The sequence below is a fragment of the Charadrius vociferus genome, unplaced genomic scaffold, assembly GCF_000708025.1.
Source record: "Charadrius vociferus isolate BGI_N301 unplaced genomic scaffold, ASM70802v2 scaffold228, whole genome shotgun sequence".
Lineage (NCBI taxonomy): Eukaryota > Metazoa > Chordata > Aves > Charadriiformes > Charadriidae > Charadrius > Charadrius vociferus.
Window position 1 is genome coordinate 4,390,800 of NW_009649864.1, and position 27,469 is coordinate 4,418,268.

The following is a 27,469-nucleotide window of genomic DNA, read 5'->3' on the forward strand; positions in this document are numbered from 1 at the left end:
ACTCAGCATCTACACAACCCTCTTTCTACTTCTATCCAGTCCTTCATATTTTCTAGACTGACTCAGCAGGCTTCAAATTACACAGTGTAACCCTCACCGGACTCTCACCCTTTTCAACTATTGCACTTTCATCCATGCAGACATACAAATCCCTTAAGCTGCTGCAAGTTCAGTACTAACTGTTTTGTCCAGAAGGGACAAGCTCAGGTGGTTAGTAGGGGAACCTTTACATTAGTAGAGGTAACACCGGTGCTGTTGGCTGAATAATATGAAAATAAAACACCAAGTGAGATATTGTGTAGGGGTTTTAAGAAGTGTACAAATACTGTTGTTTTGTTAGTTCTCTAGCTTGATTCTAAACGCAAATAATACTAGATGCTAGACTATGTAAAGCTTTTGTTGGGGTTGTCTAGACTAGGATTTAAGTGTATAGCATGTTACCCTTTAAAATCCTAGCCTTCATAAAGCTTTGGTGACTACTTAATTATGTGTCTAATAGGTGAAGACCTCGTGTCCTAGAACCCAAAGAGTTGATCAGTAATGAGAACTCAACATTCACTGGTATCGAACAAAATATCCAAAATCCTGACATGGGACAGTTACTGCGGGGTTGGAGCAAACTGGACAGCATATCTGCACTCCGCAGGTGACACCTCTGAACATTTAACACAAGAAAGCTCCTACCATGGAACTTTAACTTAAAACACTGCTTTAGACAATAGTTGGTGCAACACTGTAGGTAGTGGAGGTATCGCTCTCCTCATCAGTGGTGGGTCACATAAAAACGATCCTCATTTACAAACTGCAGATCTTGAAAATCTTGGATGCTGTCCATTTAACAAGAGAAAGCACCATTAAAACTAAATATCATAGTTTTATTTCTCTGTGTGAAATGATCAAAAAGGATGGCTCCAGTGTATGTTTAAGTTTCCAGTTACCAGCACGGTATTGCACTGTTGTACAACTGAATTCAAGCAAGGGTTCGCTGTCTAGGTTTTATTCGTGGATATAACTGTAAAAACAGAATAAAAATATTAGGCTTTGCACGGCTGATACCAAATTAAATATAAATCAATTCAATTATAGCCGAGGGGTACTTATTAACAAGAACTGGGTGATGAAGCGTTGGGAGGCTAGGGGAAGGTTTTTGTAAGCTACAGCATGTTCTTAGGTAACTTCTGAAAAATTAAACCAGAAGCAGCAAGAGGCCAAGGGTTGACTCATTCCTGCCCACAGCAGCAAAATCGTTCATTTAGCTCAAGATCTCAGACTAGACCAAAGGATGCTTTTATGTGAATACAAGAATTCCCTGTCGAGCCCTAGAGGGAGTTATTTCCTGCTCTCCAAGGTTTTCTTACACATTTTGTCCTCTGTGTCTCTCTACTTGCAGTCTTATGTTCCTGGTCTCTCATGATAGCAGTGTTCTGTTTGACTGAGAGCAGCATAAACAGCTTGCCTAAAGCTGTCATCTTTAAGGGTCTTTCCTGTTTTAAATTTGTTCATACCTGGATGTTGCTTATGTTGTGCCAGGTATTAAAAACCTTTCTAAAGAACTTCCTGGGCCAAAGCTTTAAGCTACCACCACACTTTACGCAGGGGCCCTACATTTTAGCCAAGGGAAAAGAAAGTCTTAAAGATTAAAGCATAAAATATATTCAATATACTAACTTGCCAAATAAAAAGAGCACTAATCTCCTAGCCTCAGCCTCTCCTTTTTGTTTACAATGACGGAGAGGCCAGGGAGAATAAGGATAGTCTGCTTTGCAGCACTGCAGAGCAGCATATCCAGATGATGCACAGAGGGATTCTGACCGAAGATCCACCTTGTGTTCTTACTTCAGAGGAAGTAAAAAAATAGAAGGGAGAAGGTAACTTAAGAAGAACTTACCCCAAGAAGATTTTTAGGCACGTAGCCTTCTTTATCATTGAGGCGGGCCCACCACCACTCTGTTTCATTGTCATCCTTGCGTCTTAGAATAGTAATGGCATCGCCCTCGTGGAATGACAACTCGTCATTGTTCTGGGCTTCATAATCCCACAGAGCGTACACCACTCCTTTATTCATCACTCCCAACTTCTCTTGCACTCCTGTTGACAACAAATTAGAGAACGCACTAGATGGTAAAATATCCTATTTTTCCCTCTGAAATTTTTAATATGGACACTGTGGCCCAAATGTTATTCTTATTAATAAAACTTTATGAACAATTTTCAGCACTTCCATGATGAAATGCTTTCAGAAATTTAACTGCATGATAAACCCAAATTTTACAGACTATTTTAAACCCATTTAGAACATGAGTTTTTTCTCTTTTGTTACATATGCCATAGAAACTTTACAATCTTTTATTCAAATAAGGATAAAAATAATTTTACAAATGTTTGAGCAAAGCAGCTTTATAGACCAGCTGTATGTTTCTACAGCAGGCCTTATAAAGTAACACTTGAAGCTTTTGAAAATCTGCACAACATCAGGTATATAGAGGCTTAATGACGCTTACGTTCTCTGATGTAAATTAAAAATTTGTCTGCTCCATCAAAATACTTCTCTTGCAAAATATATCTTAGTAACTACATACATTCTGTAAGTTAATCATTCATAAAGTATATGTTTCTTCATGTGATCTGCTAGAAATTCGTCCATCTGGAAGTTGGAATATCTCTGTCAAGGTACTTGACAACTCACTGTTACTGTCAAAACCTCCCCATGGAAGCATTTCCTTGAAATTAAGCCAAATCAAACTTTGAACAACTGTAACATTAGGAGGAGCCTGTGAACAGAAGGACTAGGAGCAACAAAATAATGAAAAGACTATTCTGGTTTTAGCATTCTGAAAGAACAGGCAGCTGATGGGCAGTATTGTCAAGTCTGGGACCTAAGCAGATGTTTCATACAGATCAGAGAGACAAAAAGGCATGAATTTTAGAAAGCTAAAAAAGTTTGTAAAGCAGCATCACAGCTTACCATACAAGAACTGGGAACACTGAATATAACCTTCTTCCATCTCTTCACACTTGTCTGCAGCAGTTTCTATATCGCTTATAGTAGAAGCAAAAATAGCTGCCCCGGATTCAACCAGCAGTTTACACAGATGAACGCTATTGCAAGAAGCAGCACAATGCAAAGGTGTCCTGAAATAAAGCAAAAAATGTACGCATGAAAAAAAAAATTCTATGAATCCTAACTATTTCGTCTTGCCGTCTAAAACCTGTCAAGCAACTGGAGTGGATTCCAGGATTTACCCAACTCCAGTAAACGCAAACATTATAAAACAGACGTTAGGAAAAATGTCGATTTTCATATCTTGCAAAGCTGCTGGGTATAAAAGGGTATTTTTTTCAATATGAGGAAATTTGACAGGTAAACAAAGGTGATTGATAGCAAAACAGATCAGCACAGCAAGGTTTCACATCCCCTCCAAACGCTTCTGAAGTGATGCGTCTACCTGTAAGGCTCAATTCTTCAAGAACACCAAAATCTGTGGTGAGTTATATGAAGATGAAACTTAAGCAAATTAGCTTTTGTCATTTGTTATTTACAGTTTAATTACTTCAGGATGTGAACAAGAAAGAAATGCAACTATACCACTAAGTAAAACCAAAATGTAATATACTTTATGATTTAAGTGTGCTTGCATGTGAGTTGAACACAGCATAACCTTGCATTTGAGTTCGCCACCACCTGGAGATTAGAAAGCGTGCATTTGCTGGGGGTGAAGGGGAAGGAAATTGTTCCTAAAACAGGTGTCAACTAAATTTTGAATGTGTATCAAAATAGTGTTTCTCCCAGATGCCGAGTTAAAAATCTTACCACCCATCGCTATCTGCTGCGTTTACATTGACACCAAAATCAAGCAGGAACTTCACGATGTGGTGATGACCAGCACACACTGCATTATGCAAAGGTGTAATTCCTTCATCATTTGGTTTACTGGGATCATCAACCTATTGAAAACATAAAATAGTTCAGCACTTTGTTTTCCTTTTCTAAATATTTGAAGAGGTTGCCACTGTTTAGAAGCTCACCTCATATATGATTCGTTGTACAAGATCAAATTCTCCCTCCAAAGAAGCATCTAGGAGGAGGGCCAGGGGATTGAACTTCACTCTCAAGCCGTGGCCTGTTCTTTCTGAGTTCGGTTTCTTCAAGTTGGTACGTTTTGTCTGAGTAGAGATGAAGGTTGGAAGGCATCATTTCAGCTTGCATAGGTATTACAAATGATTCAGATGATACTTTTTAACTAGATGAAGAATCCCATCCTCCTTAAATGGTAATTAGAACTATCCAAACGTTTCTATTATAAATTCTCTAAATAAAAGGCTTGATATCTTACTACATCTTATAAGGTTAAAAAAATGAAAAAGCGTGCCAATATAATCTGGAAGCTTCTAATTAAAGGCAGCGAGTACAAGGAACGAAGTACTTAAGTCCATGGGTTTTGCACACCACCATCTAAATTGTGTCTAATATGAGCTGAATGTGTTTCTGGTGGATTGTCTGAGACACCGTCAGAACTTTTGCTTACAGCTGAAAGCATGACACAAGCCTGAGTATCTGTCTCTGCTCAGACAAATCTTTGCCTTGAATTAGCAAAAGTGTCTGCTGTAGGTCAGTGCTGACAAGTTAAAAGTTTTGCTCTGGGAAAGAAAAGTACAGAACATGAAGCTATTTTATGTGACATTCTAGCTGGTGTTTATCAGAAGAAGTATTCTCAAGATCTGAAAAACATTTAAATGTGTTTTGAGAATATTCTGAATCATTCACATGTGTCACTTTCCAGAAAAAAAAAATCTGTTATTAATTACAGCTTTTATAGAGTGCTTTCAGTCTCTAGCACTCTAAGATCCGTTTTCATTTATGCTCCTATTTAGTACGGCTGTTGCAGTTTGGAAAATAAACCTCTCGCAGTATGAGTAATATCTGTTGCCAGCATATTCCATTCTCCCAGAAGTATCCTGGCCCACTTTTGCTCATGGAAAATGCATGCAAGGCGTTGTGCACACTGCAGTCAAATTGGCAGAAGGTCCCTACGTGAATCAAGAAGTGGACATATTCTCTGAAACCAATATTAAAGTGAGTCATATCAACAACTGAGAATAAAATTCAGTTGTCTTCTTACTTTCAATTCTCCATATGCTGTAGGATTTTGGTAATGACAAGTAATTAAAAGATTTTGGTGGAGCTGGAGGAGGGACTTTGAAAGCAATTCAAATTATGTGACAAGCCCATTAGAAAAACATTTCTGCTAAAACAAGTCGGCTGTGTTGCTGTTTGTGTTGTCAGCCCCAGTCTTGCATCTCTCTGCTGTTCTCCCAGAACAGTTATTTCAGCTTGCTTGCAAATTAAAAAGCTTCCCACTGACATAGCTTGCCCTTAGTTTCATACAAATAGATAACTTTGTAGGCCTGGGGAAGTGAAACACGTATTTTTTATGGAATCTCAGATTCTAGAATTAATTCTACAACAAGAGTATATCCCCCAGAAGTTCTACGACCTAAAGTACATACACAACCTCCTGTTGCCTGTATGCATATCTTCCTTATTAAACAGCTACAGTAGAAAAGAAAATAATCCATCAGCTTTCTCCTTGGAGCCCCCTGATTTTCTTTTAGTATCGTGAAACTTGAAGTGCAAACATACCATTTCGTATAAGCTTACCATCTTCCACTTATGGTTAAGAATGCAGCTAATTTTATAGTTCACAAAATTGTCTTACTGCTTTGTTACTTACTGGAGGAAGCGGAGGAGGAAGCGCAGGTGGCAAAGGAGCTTCATCTTCTACTGGAGAACTAACCTCAGGTGTGGGACTGGATGACTCTTCAGTAGAAGGAACTATAGCAGGATTGTTGTTGTTATCTTCAGTTGTCTCAGATGTTTGATTTATGGTTTCAGTGCTTATCAGTTCCTCAGTAGCAGGAGAAGGTAATTCATTATCATTGGCATCAGACGAAGGGGGTGGCTCATCAGGAAGAGGAACTGTAGGTTGCACGGAAATAGGTTCTTCAATATTGCCATTGGTACTAGTGTTACCGTTATCAACATCAGCTAAGATGCCTATGAAGTCCTGTGGATTGCTTGGCTGATAAAAAGGAGCACTTTCTATTCCTCCAGCAAGAGTATTAAAGCGCTGATACAATAATTTTTGTATATTTGGTCCACTTGGGCCTTCTGGTTCAGTGATAGAACTACGCTTCTTTAATGGCCTAGGAGCATTGGCCAGTTTTCTTCTCAGAGCTTCGAGGTCAGCATCACTTTGATATCGTAGGGGTGAATGCACAATAGGCGTGAGCTTAGTAGGACTGAGAGGACGAGGAATGTTTTCCACATTGCTATTTTCACTGGATGGTGGAGCATTTTCCAGCTCTTGATCTTTTTCAGAGACCTCAGTCTGAGGCTGAGATTGTGGCTGTGAGGAAGTCTGGGCAGGCAAAGAACCATGAAGGAACGGCAAGGGGGAGGGAGAAGTCGAACCAGATTGTAATACAGGTTTTCCATAGACTGAAGAAAAGAAAGATAGAAAACAGTGAAGAACCCTTCTTAAATTACATAATAAAATATTTGCAAATAAACTGCACGTATCTCTGTTGCTACTTGTTTGACAGAAAGAAAAAAAAAATCAAATTAATTATATTGAAACCTATCAGAAATAAATACTCACCTGTTGGTGACGGTGATGCTTCTTACAATTATAAGCTACAAGTAACACTTGAAATGTTTTTCCTCTTTCGCAAGGAAACAGTAAGAGGAGAAAACTTCTCTCTAGACACTGTTTTTTCAGCTCATTTCTGAAAGTATTGGTAGAGTATGCAGACTGTTCTAATTGCATCTTGTTTTAAACAAAAGGTAGTTGAATGTTTACTTATTTATCACCCCAAAAATATATGAGATCATTTTCCTGCCATGCTGCATGCATACATACAAATATCTTTCCTCTTCTCACAGATTTACACAAGTTTTTCAAACTGATACGGAAAGTAAACTAAGCCCAGTAAGTAGATCTTAACAGTCTATTTCAAAGGAAAAAAATAAAGCAAAATATATTCTACCTGCTTTTACTGACTTATTTAATGTATTGTATACAGCTTGTTGATAATTCTTTGGTGGTGTTGCTTGCTGAAGATACATTGAGTAGATGGAACTGGAGTTCACTGTCTGTGGCCCTTTTCTGGGAGACTGAGGTCTTGATCCTTTATCAGCTAGAAAAGGTCTGATTGCCACAGTTAAAGGGAGTTCTGGCCTGCCGTCTCCTCCTGGAAACAAGGGGGGACCGGAAGGTTGATACGTAGGGCTGGGAGGTACAGAAATTCTCTGTTGAATCTGTTGTGAAGAACTGGGCTGATGTACGTTGCTTGGCGGCGGAAGTGGAACAGGTCTTTGCCGATTTGTTATACTGGTGCCAGGTCTGGGCAGACTGCCATCCTTCCTTCTTTCTAGAGAATTTGTAGAACCTGTTCCTAAGGGAACTGGACTTGGATAGGTCCCATAGTTTTGAGGCAACTGCTTGCTTACACCAGGAACTGTTGGTGGCACCTTCCCCAGGTCAAGACCCTATACAGGAACAACAAATAGTATATACACCATTTAATTAAATAAAGTACTTGTGAGCAAGAATATTCCTCATTCAACAAAACATACTAATCATCTTGTGTGACAACAAAGGAGTCAATAAAAACAATTTGTGTTCCTTAATCATTAGATATGACTACCCGAATTTATCAAAAGACCTCATCATACATCAGACAGAGGCCACTGTTTAAAGGCATCTTCAGCTATAATACATTAATATGAATCCAAAACTGTTTGCATACTTTTAAAAAGCCTGAATAACTTGTTCCAGGTTTTAGATCTTGGTATCTTGTTGATAATGTATTTGATAATACGTAGTGTGATAACAGAGTTTCCCAAAACTATTTATAGACAAGGTCCTTATTCTTTAAAGATTACAGTCTTAAAGAATTCATAAAGACCTAAATCAACAGTGGAGACAGACAACACCAGTGGACTCAATCAAGGATAGATTTAATGACTTATTTTGTGGGATTTTTGTTATAAAAAGAGCACATTGAAAAAGTGAGAATCTACACGAAGGAGAAAGAGTAACAAAGATTTGAATTAGAAAAATAGGAAGGTGGGGGAGACAATTAGGCGAAGCAAAGGGAGAGAAAAAGGGAAACCAGATATGTAAAAGAACGGAAAAGAATACAAACTACTGAAGTTGAAAAAAAAAATATTATAATGTGATAAGACCAGAAAGGAACAGGAGGAATACAAAGGTAATTTTCTTAACGACTTTTTAAATAATCATCAGGAGGGAAACTGAGTATGTATGGAACTGAAGTGAGTTCAGCTATGGAAGCCAAAGGTTCATAATTTCAGCAAAACAGATCTACAAATGTATCACAGATGAAACCCACCAGCTTATCAGTACTTCCTAATACTGAAGTTGGCAAAGGCTGGCTGGATATAGTTCCTTGTTTTAAAGCAGTATCCATGTTTGATTCTTTCCAGTCTGTGTTGGAGATCTGAGGGGGTTTCACCACAGGGGTTGAGCTCTGTTTAAGTATTGGCCAATTTCCATCGTTAGCTTTAAAACAGACAAAAATACTATATTTAAGATAATCCACACCACCATTGTAAACAAGCAAAACAACATGTGAAATGGAATAGCTTAGATTACAATAGGATTAATTTGATTCCAGAAGTGAGATAAATCACTATTAATATTTCATTCAGAAATCAATACTGAAAGCCCAATCACTGCATATAATATGCTGTTCATAACCCTTTGATGTTCAAATTGTATTGAAAATTTCTATAGAAAAAAAAGATGAACATTTTTGTTTGTGTTGCATATTCTACTATTAGAAGGCAAACAAGTTCAGAACAAAAATCCTTACAGAAACACTTCATCAACATAGTTCTTTTGGTACTATGCAGAGACACTGTCAAGTTATGCTAAATGTTAAGTCTATGTAAGCTCTGAGCGAACTTACCCCAAATTTAAACTATGGTTACTAGATTCATTCACTCACAACAGGACATAAAAAACCAAAACATTTCAACAATGGGGTGGAACAAAAGCATACATTCTTTTGCTGGAAGTGGCAGTTAACTTACCTTTTTTTTCCTCAACATACTCACCTGATACTAGAATTGCCCCAGAGATTTAATTTTAAAGAAATTTATAAAGTCAGCTGACAACGTCAATTCACAGTGTCAAGATACAAGTCATGGGCTTTTATCTTCATCATATGCAAAAAATCATGCACAGCTGCACATAAACTGAAGCAACAAATCCTTACTGAAGTCTTAGATGCATTGATGTGTTTCTTTATTAACTGTGTGAAACTATTTGGTTTCTGTTCTCTAAGTAAGCGAGACAGTTTAAATAGCCTGATAATTAGATCTGTTTTATAGTAACTAAATAGATCCCTGGTTAGATCCTAAGGCTTTGATTTGCCTTTAAAAGATTAACCTTCAGGTTGCTCTTACTCTAAGGAGATCAGAGATCATTTCTCCTTCCCTATTGCCTGTCATTATCTTGGTGGAGCACTTAGGATCAGTAAAGATGACATGTAACTAACTTTACTAGAGGATAACAACTAAAATGGGGGGTGGGGTGTGTGGGGGGCTGTGTGTATATCTACTGAGATTTCTGGACCCCGTAGTAAGACAGCATCAAATGAGAATTGGGTATTTAATGGTAAAGTTTCCCATTTCATGTCAGTTTAAAGCCCCTAGTCAGCAAGGCTATTTCTAGAATTCTTTGCCATCCTCTGTCAAATATAGTGGACAGTCTGAGAATAACCTGCATAGGACCACTCTAATTACAGTGAATTTAACATCACCACTCTATTTTCTATCCATAAGCCTTGTCCTCTTTATTGAGTATCCCTTTTCTCTCCCCCCATGGAAATGACAACCCGAAGATTTCTTGGCAATCACTACCCAGTGTTTTCATTATATGAGTGCAAATCCACTCCATTAGCTCATAAACCTATTTATTGTGAAAATTATATCGCTTTTAAGTGAGATAAAAAAAGCTGTACTTCCACATTTAAGCTACCATACTAGTTATGTTTTAATTACACGTGCACACCATTCCTTACTATTACGCACACTATATTGTATTAACCTTTCAAATTCAGATCAACTGTGTTTAAATTCTGAGAGATAATACTTTGGAGCAAGAGTATTTTCGCGGTTGGTCATTTCAATAGGGCTAACACTCTCACACTTAGACACTGAGAATATAGTACATAGTCCAGAAATCACTTTTTGTACTTGCAAACTGTCAGGAAGTAAAGTAATGAGGCCCGGCTTTAGTACTGGCAACATCCGAGAACTGGACATGTTGGGATTTTTGTTTGTTTTTGGTTTTAGTCACCTGGTTATCAAAAGCAAGACCAAAAGAGATGACTGTGTAAACACTCTGACCCTAAATAATGGCAAATTTTCTCAGTATGCACTGAATTAACATTTACCTTACAAAATTCACAGGATGTTCTGTAACTTCAGTAAGGTTATAGTTCAGTAAAATTTTTGTTCTGAAGATCAGTAAGAGGTGTTATAACTGATTCACGCTAAACATGAAAGCATCTCTACCGTAAGCTTAGCTATTAAGAAAGCACTTGCAGAAACAGCAGCAAAAAACCCAAAGAATTTAATTCTCTTACCTGCAAATACAAGCCCACACTCTTCTATCAGAAAGATAGTTATACAAAACCTTTTTGTAATCCTTCGAATTCCAAATATTAGCAGGTTCATGCCCAGATTCTGAGATAACAGACTGAAAGTAAATTCAAACTCTCTCTCCTCTCTCTAACTTCTCCATTTCATTCTGCTTACATAAACATCAGAATATAACTGCTCCCACCTTTATGTCCTTCCTATTACAATCTGGCAGACTTGCCAACTACCATGCATGTTTTATGAGTGCACCTCTCACGTACTCCCACAACCCAAACTGGATCTCATGCGCTCAACTAAGCTGCTGTTGCAATCTGCAACTGCAGTGTATAGCGCCAGATCCTGCGCGATAGGGGCTAAGAGGAAGCAGCCAAACAGCGTCTGCCTTCTGCTGTCTTCGGTTAGGCTGAACAGGTCCCAGACACTCTTGCCCATCTGATGGCAACGCCCTTCTGACAAGCTCTCACTAGCTGCTGCTCTCAGCCACCCCACAGCCATTTCAGCCAACTGGCTTCATTTTCTCCTTCAAATGTACCCTCTTGGCTGCCACTCGTAAGTCTACCTAACACCCAGTGTAATTCAACTCCCACCCCCCATTTCGTATTTACATAAATAAGACGGTGACATGCAGACACAACAGGTTTTGTGCATTTTCTCCGATTTTACCTAAAAATTTTTGTAGGTCTGGATCCAGGATACTTACTATAGCAACTGAAGTACAAAACAAGTGTAACATTTTTGTCCAGTGGAAGTCAGCAAGATTCTTGCTATTGACTTGGACAGAGTGAGCTTGTATCCCAACTCTGGGGCCAGCACAACATGGAAACTCAAAGTTTCCCACAATGTAACTCAAGCTAAGCCTGTATGTAATACAGCTATCTAATTTGAGATACAGTAAAACATGCTTTGGTGATTACCACAGATTTTCTAATAACAATTAGAAAATGTCAAGGTTTTTCAACAAAGAAAACTCATCCCTAGTACACTACTCCAGTACTCCAGGGATGAATTTGCTGCAAATCTGTTTCCTTCAAAGACGAAAAGCAACTTTTCAACAATTGTACATTTCAACAGCATCTTCTGCATGCCAGACCACAACACAAGTTCTAAAGATGCTGTTTAATATGCATCTGTATGCAAGAGCTCAGATGACCATATTAAAAACTGAGTTCTTAGCTAGCCAGAGATCTTCTACGGACTCACAGTGCTGGGTGTCAAAGACAGTAGGTGCCAGGCGGATGACATTGTGAACAGCAGACTGAAGAGAAGTGGGAGGTGACAGAATAGGATCCACTATTATGTCTAAATCAGAAACCTTCCAGGTGTCTGGAGATTTTTTCACACACCCACAGTCCGTCTCTACCGGACACACCAAGGCAGATCCAGTTACACAGAAAAAGAAAGAAAAAAAAGTGGTGGAAAAATTATAACAATGACAATGGAGAAATTAGAACAGGAACACTCAGATAATGAGAAATAAAAGCGTGACAGTCGAAAAAAAAAATTCTCAATTTCTTTTCTTCCTGGGAGCATATAAACTTCTCTTTACATAAATCTATCTTATAGGACTTAATTCAAGTACATTCAGAGTAATAAGCAAGTCAGTCCTAAGGTAATTACTTTTGTAAAATCAAAAAGTTGTCATTCAGAGATCTTGTAACCTCCTGAGGTCTAGAAGTGGGTATGTATAACTTTTGAGGTTGATATTTACAAAATAGCAAATTACTTTTGGTTGGTGAACTTAAAAGTTATGAGCTGTCCTTTCCCATATGTGGAAGAGAAATCCACGTCTGAAAACAAAACTGTTGCAAGTCTGTCACTACACAATTAAGTCATTCCATATTCCTAAGACCTTTCCATAAAACGACAGTGGGGGTTTGTACAGCCTTTGAATTAAACTAAAGGTATTGCTAAATCACTAATATCAATGGAAAAGACGTTGAGGTTTTTTTTTGGTTTTTTTTTTTTTTAAAGTTCCGTTTGATAATTTCACTTCTTTATCTTGGGTTTTTTGAGGGGGAGCATTTCTGTCATTCTTTCCTACAGAGAGGTTCAGACTGTCTTCCCTCCATCTCTTCCTCCCATCTCTTTCTCCCCATTTGGAAGAAAGCTGCAAGCTTTGCTAAGTATTCAGTTTTAAGTACTGGAGCGTATGTGAATATTGCAGAAGCTTTGCTCTAGTGGTCATTGCTTATCTCATTTTTAAATCTCTCCTAGAAGACCAGGTAAACGAAGTCCTGTGGTTTGACCCATGGGATTGTTAATTTTTGTTATGCGTGTTTTCCTAGCTAGCCATTTCTTAAGAATTCTGCTTTTGCTAAGATGTGACCAGAGAGGTGAGCTTTGCCAGAAAGAGAACTTAAGGCACAAATGTCATGACCTGCTTCTTTCAGTGTCCAATGTAAATTAAAAAAAAAAAAAATATATTTTATAATGTAAATGGAATTATTATGGGAGACATGGGAGTCAATTTTGGACATCAAGTTTTGGGGAGTTTTTGCCTCTGAAGAGGCAGCTCCTTCACTAATGAAGGCAGAAACAAGTAAATAGCATCAATGCTAAGGTTATTCCATTTCAGAAATGCTTCAAGCACCACAAATTTTCATATCTCAGCTGGAGAAAAAACTTCCCAAAGTTTTATTCTATTTTTGTATTTGGTCTCCCTTCTGAGGAGTAATATTATTTTTACTTTTTCCCAATAGCTTTGATTTACTTAACAAAAAGCAACTTACTGTAAATAGGTGTTTATAATATAGTTTGCCACAAAGTTCATTTCATTAGTATATTCAAATACACAAAATAATTGAAAAGCTATTAAAGACAGAACCTAGAATCTGTAAAGGAACATGTGCTCCTTTTAGAGGTGTACCAGCTAGTAAAATTTCAAAGAAAACTCTTATCTCCTAAGAAAAATTCACGGAAAGAGGCAAAAATGCCTCATATCAAGTGACTAATGTCCAATTCCCAGAACAGCACTTGCCTCTTCCCCTACAGAGGTTATACCAATACTGGGTGCCCCAAGATTACTCTTTTTCTCTTTTACTCATTTCCAAACCATGTGTATTAATAAATACCACACTTAAGCGCTTACCAGATTTTGATCTTCCATGTGTTGAGCTGGAAGCAATAGTGAGAGACTGTGGCTTAACCGGATCTACTGGTACAGCATAAGTGCCAGCACTTGGAACTTGGATGTAAGGTCCTACTGCTGCCACCCTTCCCGAAGCACTCAAGGATGACTGGGGTGAAGAAGTTCCATTAATACGATTCAACTAAAAAAAAAAAAAATTTAAAAAAAAATCAAATTGAAACGTGAAATTCCATTTAATCTAGGCATTTGTGCACAAACAGGAGGTCTAAATTTAATTATCTAGAACCATGCACTGCAGCAAAGACACTTCAGTAATTAAGGTACCATACCCCATACTTCTACCAAAAAAACCCAAACCCCAAAAAGTAGAAAGTACAAATTTTATTCCCTAAAATCAACACCTAAAAATGAAATTTCTCAGCCACAGCACATACATTTCTTGTAGAAACCTTTATCTGCATAAGGACTCTCTCACTGTGCTTTTTTAGGCAAATGGACTAAAATGAGTTCTTAAAATGATCAAATATGTTTGGTGGGGTTTTTTTTTTTTTTTTTTTTGGGTTTTTTTTTTGTTTTTTTTTTTTTTTTTTTTTTTTTTTAAAAGCATTACCTCCAGCTAGGAATACAAATGGAAATCTAGAACTGATCTCTCTAGCCCTTAGATAAATGGTTTACTGTGTATCTAGTTTCTTTTCAAAGTTCCAGGCAACTATTAAGACTAACTTTATCATACCATTTATATTTTATCAGTTTTCCATATTGGAAGATCGGTATTTTATTTAAACCAAACTTTTTATACTTTAATGCTTTGAAACACAGCCCATAATCACACTTTCCTTCCTAGAAATATAAACTACTATAATTTTTAATATAGTATGGTCTGTGCCACAGAGAAAAATAAAAGAAAACACATTCTGTCTAACTGTCTAACAGTTTTCTGATATCTATGGAAAACATTAAAATAGTTTTAAGAAGTCCGTTACTTTTAAAATAGGTTCTTTAGATGTAATTGTATTGCTCAGCTGGGAAAAAGTGAGATCTATGTAGTTTTTATAGGCTCTTGATAAACTAAAGCGTGGCCCTTTTAACAGTTTATCTTACAGGAATGTTTTCTTTTTGACGTGCCTCAACTTTTTTCTTGTATAGTCGTTCACGCAGCTCGTTGATTCGCTTGTCCATCATGGCCACCTCCATATTGCGTTTGTTTAAGAGTTCTTTCTGCTGCTGAAGCTTGGAGTTCTGCTCCTGGTTAAGCCTGTTACGAATCTTCAAAAAAAAAAAAAAAAAGAGGGGGGGGGGAGAGGAGGGAAGCACTTGTTAGGACAGTTACTTCATTCTGTCTGTTGTCAAGTTGGTTTTTAATAGGTTGTTAAAAAACCTAAAGCAACTTCGATTGGCAACTTGTTCTGATGTCTCTAATGCTATGTTTCCACACAGCCTGTCAAATTAGCATTTTCAACCATGAAAAACTCTTAAAATAAAACAGCGAAAAAGTGTCCTAATAAAGTAGTTGATACGTATTAAATACATCTTTTCACTTAGAAATACTTGAAAGGCAGATATGCCTTGTATAAATGGGGAAAGGGGAAAAAGAGGGAAAAAGGATGCTTATTCATGGATTGTATGTTGTATTTGTTCATGTAAAGAAATGAGCAAGACTAATTTTGAAATTTAAATTAATTTATAAATATTAAGTATTTATTAGAGCTGTTGCCTTGATCACAATAAAGTACATGAGCAAATAAGAAAAGCCTTCAAATCCTGATACACTGGCACACAATTAAGTATTCCATAACTTTTAATCATAAAAACTGGACAACGTACATTGAATATTTAATTATTCATACGGGAACTACACTTTAGATCTAACAGTCTTCTTGGAGGAAGATATATGACTGATACAGGGATTACTGTGTGAATATACTGCAGCTATAGTGTACTATATAGTGCAGTGGATACAGTGCAGCTTATATTTTTGACGATTCTGTTAAAATGTGTTCTTTAATTCTTATGTGTTTTGTTTATTTACACCAGATATTATAGCTATATTTTCACAATGCATTTTAATTTAACTTTTATTCATTGTCATGGCTCCAAGTTAAGATGACATCTAAGTGAGCTTGCTACACCTAGTTCTTTGCAAAATAGAAAAGTACCAAAATGAATGTTTTAAATTTTTTTTTTTAAGAGAGATTAAACAAATACTAGATTACGTCAACGTTCAGTATTTCAGTATTAGGGGCTGAGAAATGCCCCTCAGAACACTTGCATGCTTTGGATCATTATGTGTATGAGCAACAACAAAAATATTTTTAAAGCTAATGAAATTCTGTTTTAGAAAGGGTTATATGCTAACTACAACCTCACACATTAACAGCATTCCAATACATCAATTTTATGAGATGCCACCAAACGGCCACCGGTAAGAACAGTAATACAACGTTTTAAAATCTACAGCTATCATCCAAACCACATCTCTTTGTTACTCACCTGTAGCTCTTGATACAACTTTTTTAATTCTATTGCTGCAGGTCCTGTCATCTGTCCATTGTAAGACTGAAACCCATTCAGCTTCCCTTTCCTTAAATCTTCCAGTTGCTGAGTAAGTTGATCCACTTTTAACACTGCAGCCTGTAGCTCCTGTTGCTTTTCCTGGAACATGGCACTTATATGCTCAATTTCAGTTGCTAAAATTAACAAGATAAAAATAACAAAAAACAATTAAGTACTGCAGAAGTTGTTAATTTTTTAATCCTACAGGTATTGATAAATACAACACAACAGTTTTAAATCTAGTATATGCATGCACGCATCAAATTTTCTAACAGTCATAGTATTTTCTAATAGTTAAGAGAATAGACTTATTCTGACTTTATGCCTGGCTATACAAAACAAACAAAAAGTTACATCATATACAAATTTCATAGAAACACAGCACCCTCCGTAAGACAAAAACATTATATCCGAAATCCTGCTTCAATGCTATATTGACTAGCAATACAGCATTATTTGCTAGTCATGCAGTGAATAGTAAATTAAATTAAATAAACTACTTAAAATTTCCACATACAGAGATTGCCATTCATGATCTTGCTGTAGTCCACCTGTCCTCTCATGGCACGGATTTTTTTCAGCTTTGTCTCCTGGGTTTCAACTCGTTCTTTAAGTTTTTGAAGCTTTTCACTCTCAGAAACAGACTGCTGCTGACGACGTTCTTGCTGCTTCAGATAACGCAAACGTTGTTCCTGACAAAATGAGGTTTTAGACAAGAGGTACCCATTACCCACTTATTTAAAAAAAAAAGTTAACTTAGAAAAACCCATTGCTATGATCACTGGGTTTTTTTATTTCCAGAAATCAGAAACATTTCTATCTAGTTAAGATATGTATCAGTCCTCCTAGAAAAACTCTTAACATAAAGTTAACAAATCTGTTTTAGAGCAGAGATTCAAGATTTTTTTAGACTAAATATCAAATTGACATATACGTGCAAATACAACCCTAGCCTGGACACTCATTCTAACACATCTGTGAAGCTTCCTCTGACATTCGTTTTCTGATGCTATCAACGCTTTTCGTGCTGTTGCAAAATGAACTTCCAATGCTGTTATCCAGCTTCCAAAAGACGACAAAATATGTCCAACGGACCATTTTAAACAAGCTGACCTACTGCAAAATAATGTCCCAGTTCTAAATAACAGTCCTTCTGCTGGGCACACAAGGAAAATGTTTCTTTTTCTACGTTATTTCCATCAAGAAAGAACAGAATTGATAGGTTGATTCGTAGGTACTCCAGGCATCTAATGCATACTGTATATTATAATACCTACAGCAACGTCAAAAATATTAAACCCATTAAACTCTGAAACCATACTTAGATTCCTGCATCTCAGAGACTTTGGAAATGTAATACATGAATATGTATGAAGCAGGCATATTCCCATCTCACACCACTATTACTATACTGGAGTGAATGAGCTACTAAAGATGAGCATAAAGTCAAGCCTGGTCTATCACAGATCATGAAGTGGGCGTCACAAGAGAGACAAACAAAACTTAGCAATATTTTTCTAAAGACACATGATTTGGCTTGACATAGGTTGTTATAGTATCATTTACACTGTAATGTTGTATATTGCCTAGGTTAAGATTAACTTGGTAATACAATGGATTTCTCAAGCTCTTTCTTGAGCTTATCTAAAATGAATTAATGTGTTTTTCTGTATGCATGAAACTTATGCTTGCGTTTCTAGAAGGAAATTTGTATTTATTATGATCTGTATATAATCATTACCTTAGCAACCAACATTTGCTGTTGATTTTCAATCTGCTGCTGTTGTCGGGCAGCCATATCTTGAAGTTCAGAAAGCGTGAGCTCAACACGTGGATTCCCAACCTGCAGAATACAAAATGTTACGTTAATGTGTTGATGTATATTAAGTGTTCTGACGATAGAAGCTAAATCCCCACTCCTCAGAGGAAGGCTAAAGCCTCCTCCCCAGTCCTCAGAAGAAGAATAATGATGGACACCTGTAAAATAGTAAGGAAACTCGGAGCAGAAAGAAGGGACACAGAACATGCACATATCAGGCACAGAAAATGCAAAAAGTGGAAGAGCAGATGAAAGAGGAAAACACTAAGAGACAAAACAAACAAGAGAAAAAAGCCCTTGTACTAAGTGTAACACTGCTCTGGTAAGATGTTCTGTAGAACTGGTACACAGTACTGGTATGGCGCATGTGGTAACAGACATGCAAGCAGGTATTTTAAGCAGTAATTGGTGTCTGAAGCTTCTTTCCTTTCCTAACATTTTCAGTGTTTACCTAGCGCAGCACAAGACCACATGAGGACCCTTAGAGATAAGGGCTGTCACTAAGCTCACATTTAAAGATTGTGAAATTTCCTGGCAGATTGGAGCATTTGAGGTAAGAATCTGTGAAAAACAGTCTGTACAAAGTGAAGCAAAGTAAAGTTCATCCCCTTTGGATCAGTAAGCAGCTATTACTGAGTAAACTTTAAATGAAAAGACAATATATTAGTGAGGCTTTATCTCTCCTTTCGCATTTCAAAACTAACAAATAATTTACAAAACTGGAGTAGAGAGGCAATCACTGAAAATTATTTAAAATTTATATAATACTGTGACAATGTGTGAGACCAAATATTATGTGTTTTTAAAAATCAATGCATTGTTTCAGTGTATTCATAGTTCTGTCAACAAATACAATTTAAATCTATATATTAAATTACTTCAATTCAACCACATTTTTTACTTTGCAATCACAAGAAAGTGAGCATGGTGTAACAAGACAAAATCCAGAAGCTGACACTTGCCAAATACCTGCTTTGCTACTCAGAAAACCAAAACCCACAACCTTTGAATTACATGGTTTAACCACAACTTTAAAATTTTCACAGAAAGAAGATACCAGCCTTTGAAAAATTATGCTGGAAAACTGGAAAGTTCAGAATAGCACAATATCTATTTCAGGTATTTACGTGTAATTCAGTCAATTTAGTGGATCAATGTAAAAGTTGGACTGCTGCATTGCAATAGTTCAATAAACAATGTAGTATTTTCACTGAACTACATGACTACACTATTAGTAAACCAAATTAAAACTACATCACTTCCTATCTCCAATATAGTCAATACTGCTGAAAAAGAAAAGAAAATTAAATGTTTTGGATATATTTATAAATAACACTTAGTTTCAAACGATGTTTACAAAATGGAATGGAGGTCTACACATTTCAGTCACAAAAAGAAAAAAAAGAAAAAAGACACCTCCCCTCCCCAATAGCGCCCCACCCCAATGACTCAAGCATCAGATTGTGGATCTGATCAAACCTGACCCCAGAGGAAAGCTGATTTAGCTGATCTGCTTTTCTGGGCTCACCCCACTGACTTCCAATGCGGTCCTGTAGTGATCTGACATGTCCCCTGCAATACTTGTGCTTCGCTCCAAGAAAAGTAAAATTCTCCTCCAACATCTTGTTGATACTGAAGTATCTCAGCCACTGTAAATGGCTTGTTTCGTTTTTCTACATCAAATTCCTACTTAAGTAAGTATCAATTCTCCAACCAATGCCGAATACAGAACTGTTTCTTTAAGCTTCAGTCAGGAAAGGAAAATAATATTTGATTTAAAATAACTGATTTTGTTTGTTTGTTTTGCTACCTGAACTCCAATTAATATTTCATGTTTCTGTATACAATTATTCAGATAAGATATGCACGTCAAGGTCAGTCACTAAAATAAGCCAAATTTGGAACACTAACTTTTAAAGCTGCTGCATCCTAGATGCATGAAATAGACATGTTGGACTAAAATGTTCAGAAAGTTATTGTCCCTCTTTGAATATTTCCGACTATTTGAATATTATGGAGCGAGATTATAATTCTTACTGGATACTACAACTGAAACTCCTCTTACTAGTCAACAGTAATGAAAACTATTTAAAGTAGAGAAGTAATTTAAAAAAACAAAACTATGTATTTATTGACAGTTATAGCTATACAGAATAGTGGAACTAGAGAAGGTAAAAATCCACCCAAAACACTAATTTTCTATTTCAACACTTGGCTAGTGAACAAACTAATTTAAAAAAATAAAAAATACTGAACTTAGTAGCGTGCACTTTTTTTATTAGCATGACTTATGACAGACAAGAGTCCTTCACAATACTCTTGAAGGCCAAATAACTTGCACGCACTTGTGGCCACCAGTTAATAAGTCAAAGAGAGACATTTTATTATTAATTACAGACTGAAAGGGACTAATTGGGTAAGAAAGTAAGGAAGCTTTTCCAAGTGCCATCCACAAACCAAAATGTACTTACTTGAGACAAGAAAGTAACATAGAAAAAACAGATGCTGCTCCCAGAGCATGTTCAGGCTCTGCTAACTTCCTTTGGTATAACCTTCAGCCAGAAAAACCTAAACCTCTACATCTGCTTCTGCTGGACTTTGTAGGTAATTCTTAAAAGGGGCTCAGAATGGCTTGAAGGCTTCCTTCTGGATCACTGATTTTAAAAGTAAAAAAGGTGGGGGGATGAATTGGTAGTACTTTCTCAATATACATACACTCTGTTTCAAAAATATACAACTTGCATCAGCCTACGCAAAGTCTTCCCAATGCTTCCCTCCTTTTTACTTTGATCATCAGTTTAAGTTAACAACATTGATTAGCTCATTCTATTTCCAGTAGTAATTTTCAGTATAACACTGTCTAAGAAATAGAGATGTTTTATTCTGCTAAGAAATTTTGTTAAAAATATATCCAGACTCAAAAAATGTATCTGTATAGGGGCTGTGCATATTTCAAAGTAAAAAAGCCATTTCACCAACTAAAAATTACAGATTTTCTAAATGAAAAATGTAACCTGGAATGCACAATGACAATAAGAAAACTGGTTTGGAAAAGCACCAGAAACAAAAAAAAATTTGATCCAAAAGCTCAGGATTTTTACTGCTTTAAATAAGGAAATTTGAAAGTATATCTTATAATGCCTAAAAAAAGTACCACATTATTTTGTATTATGTAAAATATAGAAGATTAATTATAAGATGAATGCAAATATTAGCTTCTCCTTGAAGAAGCTATTAACTACTGTAAAACGTTCCATTTAGAAAGTGTAATGTCTAAAAACCTTTTATACATGGCAAAGCAGAAGAACATGGGAAACAGTGATAACCATTTAAATATAAACGCCGTATGAGAGATCTTTTAATGTTTACCTTACTGAATATCAGTAAATGTCCCTTTCCCTTAAAAGAACTACACTATACTTAGGAAAGAAAAGAAGAGGCAGCTGAGGAAACAAAGTTTTAAACCTGTAACTTCACTCGCAGTTTGTTCTTTTTCGTCCACATGGCAAAAGCAGTAAACAGACCAAGCAGAATTCCTCTTCGACATCAAATCAATTACTTTCAAACCGACTGTTGCTGATTTCAGGTCTCCAAACAGGACAGCATCATTTTTGAAACAGCATGAATCTTTCTCTTGCGGAGGTCTAGCTGAATCAATTCGTTTAGAGCATTTCATATTAGTTGAGTCTGCTTGTAATTATCTGTATGCAAACACCACCACTGAAAAAAGTCAGTCTCAGTCCTTCAGAACCTCAGGTTATGCAAGGCAAAGAGCGCGTTGCATTTTCTCAGTTCTTTAATGAGGTTGTTGGTTTCTCAGATTCTTAAGTTTGTGCTCTTCATACTAGTTATTAACAATTTCAACCATGAAGTCACTCACCTCTCACCATAACAAACACGAGCCTATCACATTTTAGGTCCAGACCTCCTCCTTTCTCCTGCAGCAAGAGAAACCTACCTCCTACAGAACTGCCTTCTGAAGGAGGTACTAAAAAGCCACTACAAATATCCACTCCTCCAGATTCCAAAGATTCATTTGCTACACAGTGATACATCAAAGCAGACAGTTTTGCTGAATTGTGAATTTCTTTTCATTGATTCACAGAAGCATTTACACAGAGATGAACTCCTAAATGAAATGCTGTGGAGCAAAGACCACATTGTCAGGCACTAATGAAGTATTATGTATGTGTATGTATGTGTCATACAGACAAGAATACTTTACGCCTATATCCCTAATTTCTTAATATTGACAAGAATCTTAAAAAAAAATTATTTATTTTGTTTAGCATGGACTTTAAAAGGTCATGATGAGAGACAGAATTTGTAATGATCTGGAGTTTCAGCTTCTGACATTACCCTCCTACTACAAGCTAATATTTTACCATTTGATGATTAATATTTTTGAGACGGGTGAGATGAATGGTACAGTAGTAATTAAATAGTTTGGGAACCAGTTTACAAGCAGCCTCAAAACAAGTCATACCTTAGGCATTCAATTAAGAAAAGGAACCTCCTTTAGTATTTATTTTACACATTAGTCTTGTCACTCTTAAAATTCATTTTCTTATTCCTCCTTCCTTTCTTTCTACCCTCACACTATGCTGTGCTGTCTATCATCACAAACTCCTCAGTCTACATGCTTCTGAACTATTATGAAATGGCTTACTCATTGGCAACCCACAACAGTAAATGAAAAATTGCATCTGAACTCAAAATACTTCTTTGACAACCAGAGGGTACTGTAGTCAAGACATGTAAGCAATAAGGGCAGATTCCAGCGGTTTTTTGCCTTTACTCCCATCAGAAAACTATCTTTAGGAGGAATCTAATTATGTCAGTATTAAAATAAGAAACCCATGAGACTGACCTTTTGAGATAGATTATTTTTTAAAAGATGATATTTAGGATGTGGTTTGATTTTATGCATCTCTTTGCCTCCATGTCTAAACCATGAAGGTATTAATTTTTGATCATTTTCTAAGTCTGCAGTAGTAAGAACAGAAAGTTACTTTGAAAATAAAAATGAAACATGTATCAAACCCACACCCGAGACAGTTATGATTTCAGAAATAAGAGCTTTAAAGGAAAACAACAAATATTCAAAAGCTTTACAGGTCACCATAATCACTGGCAATGTCACGTTTAGGTTCAGCAATACCTAGCCATTTAAATAGCCAGTGTAAAGCATAATGCAACCAATTAATTGAAAAAGAAAACCTGAGCAGTACAAGAATTTACCAATCATTTCCTGCACACTATCTCTTCAGATCTTTTTCTAGGTTTCGAAGAGCCACCATGTCATTAACTTCCCTTATCTATTCCTTCCTTCTTTTTAAGATAGGCATTCACACCCATTTCCCACGCAATTCTTCTTCAGTTCCCTTCCCAACGCCCTGCACTAGAAAGTGTAGGTTCAAGTACCTCAAGCCTCCTGAAACTGGCCGAGCTCCACGTTCTCCTAGGCATATTCTTGCACAATGAATCATGTACAATGAATTCTCTCTCATGTTTTCTAGTCTTTTTCCTATCATTCACCTCCATCACCTCTATCCTTACTCCTTTAGTTACTACTTCTCTTTTAGTACTTCGGTTCACCCTTCTCTCTTGTCACAGTCAGAGACGATTCTGAGGTTAAACCACCAATTGCCATGGTCCAACATAATCTAGATAAAAATGTAATCAACCAGCACGCGGGAAGGTGAGAAAGTCTGCGTCTTAGCTTTTGCCTCGGAGCCCAGAATGGCTGGTTCTAACTTTGGCCAGCAAAAGGGCTACCCAGAAATTTTTTCTGCTTGTATCCCACTACTTCCAATCACCTATTTATTTATTGACAAGCCAATACAGAGCAGCTACTAAAGGAAACGCAGCATATATCCCATCCACAACCCAGCTACACCATTTATTCTTTACACAGGCTGCCACTCTAACATTGTAGTACAGACAAGGAACGTTTTGGCCAAATGCAAAAAAAGCTGCAATCCTTCTCTGAAGTCCTCCATACCGCCCATCCCAAAAATGTTTGTGATGGTAAAGGTAACCATATGCTCTGTCAGAATAAATATGAAAAAAACCCACACTTTATCAAGGTTGGGACAACATCAGTATATCAAAGGCTGGTGGGGTGGGGACACCCCCCCCCAAACCAAAACCCCAACACCCCCAAAAAACCACAGACCGAGTACAAGATCAGTACTGAATTAGAGGCAGAAACTCCAACAGAAAGAGAGAAATCCAAGAAGCAACTCCTTTGGGCTCATGATTTAAAGAATTTACTCCCCCATGTGGGATTCATTAGTGAGGCATACGGTTTTGCCATGGCAAAAAGAAAACATCATCTTCACCAGCCTAATAGGAGAGGACAGCAAAGGCCAGAAAGATACTGCAAGCTGCTCTTGAGAAAGCTTAAAATGCCTACATAGAAATGCAAAGTAAATACTCTTTTTTTTTGCTGCACATACCAAAAGACTCTGTTTTCCATAATCTATAGCAGTTTTAAGTCGCTGTTCCTTCCTAGGGCAAATGAGGGAACACAAAACTTACCTCCAGACTAGAAATTTACCTTTGCAGAGCTGTCAAACCCCAGAAATCTATATAGCTACATGACAAACAGAACTGACAGGTCTGGGACTAGGTATACGAGTATGTGGACAAAGGAATAAATACTCATTTTCCCAGAATGAAGCAGACGGACAACCGTAAAAATCAATGGGGGTAGGTCGGAGCGCTCCCCAGCCAGTGAATTCCAGACTGGGATCAGGGCTCTGACAATTCCCAGCCTCCCCAAACCAGGGAGCTCTCATTTCAGGAGACCATCCCCGCATTTTCCTCCTCTGTGCAGCATTTACAGCGAAGGAAGAGCTACAGCTCTGGCTGCGTAACTACCAAATTGCAGGAAAAAAGGAACAGCTTGCTTTGCCTGCTCAATCTAGCAAAAGATTTCCTAATTCTCCCCTGCTAACTAGGACAGGAGCAGCAGAAGCCCGTCAGTCACACATAACTTTTCTGCCTTAAGCCTCATTCAAAGTAACATGGTTTAGGGGATGCTTTAACTAGCCCAGTTGGCAACAAAGCTTTAAAGGTTGCTGATAAGAATAGCCAGCACACATTTTGGCTACCTGTCGCCAGCACAACAGTAGTGATGGGGAAAACCGATGGAAGATATGGGAGTTTATTGTACCAGTTCTGCATCAAATAGGTCTTACATGAAATGTATGTGGCCTCCTTGTGCTATCTCAGGACTATGAGAGGAGAACACGAGATGCAGCAGCTGCTGCAGATTATTGGTTCTGACCTCCTTACATTTCTGAAACATATTAATCCTATATATCACCAAATTTAAGAATTCTAATAGATTTTGACCACATGTTCCATAAAAACTGATCCTAGTGCCATGCACAACGAAGACAACTTGAAAATTTTGTGTGAGAACTCATATATAACACTATAAAAAGACAAAAGAAAATATCTGGTTTTATTTAAACTAAACCAGAGTTTTTGCTGATCTTGACATGGATGACATTATTTCCAGTTTAATAGCTTTATCCACAGCTCTGCCGTGCATTTTTTTAATTGGGTCAGAAATACGCCGATAGCAGAAATCCATTTTAAAGAATCCAATGACAATAGCATGTGCCTTTTTTAGCTTAATGGAAATGAACAAGCTAATTAAACCCAGAAAAGGCAACCAGAATATTGGGAATTAAAGGAAAATATATCTGGCATGTGCTATCTCGTGATAATAAAATAATCTTGAAATTAACATTATAAACAGAATCTGGTAACTTCACTCAGAAATTTGTAATAAAAATGTTATTTGTGCAAATAAATACATTAACAGTTTCTTAGAATAAAGACGCTTCAACTGTATCACGATTTGCTGAAAAAACTATTATCTATATTTGAAAAAAATCTTAACATCTCTCAAACTACGCTCCTTGTAAGCAATTCCTCTAACTTGCTGATGCTAATAAAGTCACTCTACGTAATAAAACATTTAAAGTCTACTCAGCATGAGCCACAGACTCCTGATTTCCTGTTTTCTCATATTACTTTCTTAGAAATCTCACAAGTGAGGCTGTCCTCTATTTTGCACAGAACAGCTAAGAAAAGGCAGACCTAAACAAAAATCAAGACAATGTTAAAATAGATTTCCAAAATTAGAAATAAAATTAAGCATATATTGAACATCTGCTACACATGAAATAAACGGCTTATAAATCACTTTTACAATATAGGAAAGTATTATCTGGAACTAATTTATTTAAAATACTTTCTTCCTTGTCCTTGCAGACACTTTTAAACAGCCACAGAAATCTTAAGCATGTTTACATTAACTGTAGTGTAAGCTAAAATACCCATTAGCTGATTTGAATCGAAATACCAACCTCATACTCCTAACAAAAGTAAATTATCTTAAAAGAAATTATGCATTCATATAGAAATAACAGATCAGTTGTGCAAAAAACTTCACACCTGTTTACAATACCAATCCTTTTACTCAGAGTTATTTTGAGTAATAGATATGGTATAACACATGTTGAAAACACTGTCCAAGTGCCTTTAAAAACAGTCTAGGACCTATATTTTTCCGGGTCTTTTAGAAAAGCAACATCTTATTTTGATACAATAGCTAAGTATGGTTAAAATGCACTTATTGTTAGTTTGAATAACATGTTTAGCATCAAATGCGCATTTATTCTTCCCTTAAGTAATTGTTTCAATATGAAGTTTTTCTGTGGTGATGTAATATTGTTTATATGAGAACAGTATAATAAAACATTTCCAAAACACAAGAGTACTGAAAGTAAGCACCCTGTAATTGAAAGATATGTTGTGAAACTTCGCGTATGACTTGCAATTCCCATAAAACATAAATTGGTTAAAGCAAAGGTTGACCATGACATTTTGAAGTAACGAGCTTTTGATATGGTCTTAAAAATTAAAAATCATAGCAAATGCATCTAAAAAAAAATCTGATTATCTAAGAATTTCAATTCAGAGATAAGGCATTCCAAAATTAAACTGGTCTGCATTCCGGTCATGTGACAACAAAACCCACAATCATTTAAACTAAAGTGCAAAAGCTACACAGTATTTAAATAACAGGTCCACTAAAGTGTAAAATTAACATATTTTGAAAAGTAATTAATTACCTGTTCACTATTTTCCCACATAATTGTAAGAGAGCACATCTTTATTTTGCAGCACTGCCCATCGGCTGTAAACGTTTGTGTTGCTTCAACATGCTTCAACTCCATGTTTCTGTTATTTTCTGTCTACACTAACTGTTTAACTGTTTGCTGTGAACAAGCCA

At 36.7% G+C, this 27,469-nt stretch overlaps 1 protein-coding gene across 1 annotated transcript in view; it reads right to left on the reverse strand.

The window, feature by feature from the left end:
* Positions 1 to 177: 177 nt before the first annotated feature.
* PPP1R13B (protein phosphatase 1, regulatory subunit 13B) overlaps positions 178 to 27,469 on the reverse strand; it is a 43,876-nt gene continuing 16,584 nt past the window's right edge. The window contains exons 4-17 of the mRNA XM_009891073.1: positions 18,076 to 18,177; positions 16,852 to 17,026; positions 16,272 to 16,468; positions 14,883 to 15,047; positions 13,782 to 13,962; positions 11,894 to 12,049; positions 8,416 to 8,585; positions 7,048 to 7,549; positions 5,733 to 6,499; positions 4,027 to 4,164; positions 3,812 to 3,945; positions 2,966 to 3,132; positions 1,889 to 2,088; positions 178 to 1,012 (exon numbers count right to left, since the gene is read on the reverse strand). Coding sequence (XP_009889375.1) covers positions 971 to 1,012; positions 1,889 to 2,088; positions 2,966 to 3,132; positions 3,812 to 3,945; positions 4,027 to 4,164; positions 5,733 to 6,499; positions 7,048 to 7,549; positions 8,416 to 8,585; positions 11,894 to 12,049; positions 13,782 to 13,962; positions 14,883 to 15,047; positions 16,272 to 16,468; positions 16,852 to 17,026; positions 18,076 to 18,177 — 3,096 coding nt within the window. The 3' untranslated portion in view covers positions 178 to 970. The remainder of the gene's footprint in view (positions 1,013 to 1,888; positions 2,089 to 2,965; positions 3,133 to 3,811; positions 3,946 to 4,026; positions 4,165 to 5,732; positions 6,500 to 7,047; positions 7,550 to 8,415; positions 8,586 to 11,893; positions 12,050 to 13,781; positions 13,963 to 14,882; positions 15,048 to 16,271; positions 16,469 to 16,851; positions 17,027 to 18,075; positions 18,178 to 27,469) is intronic.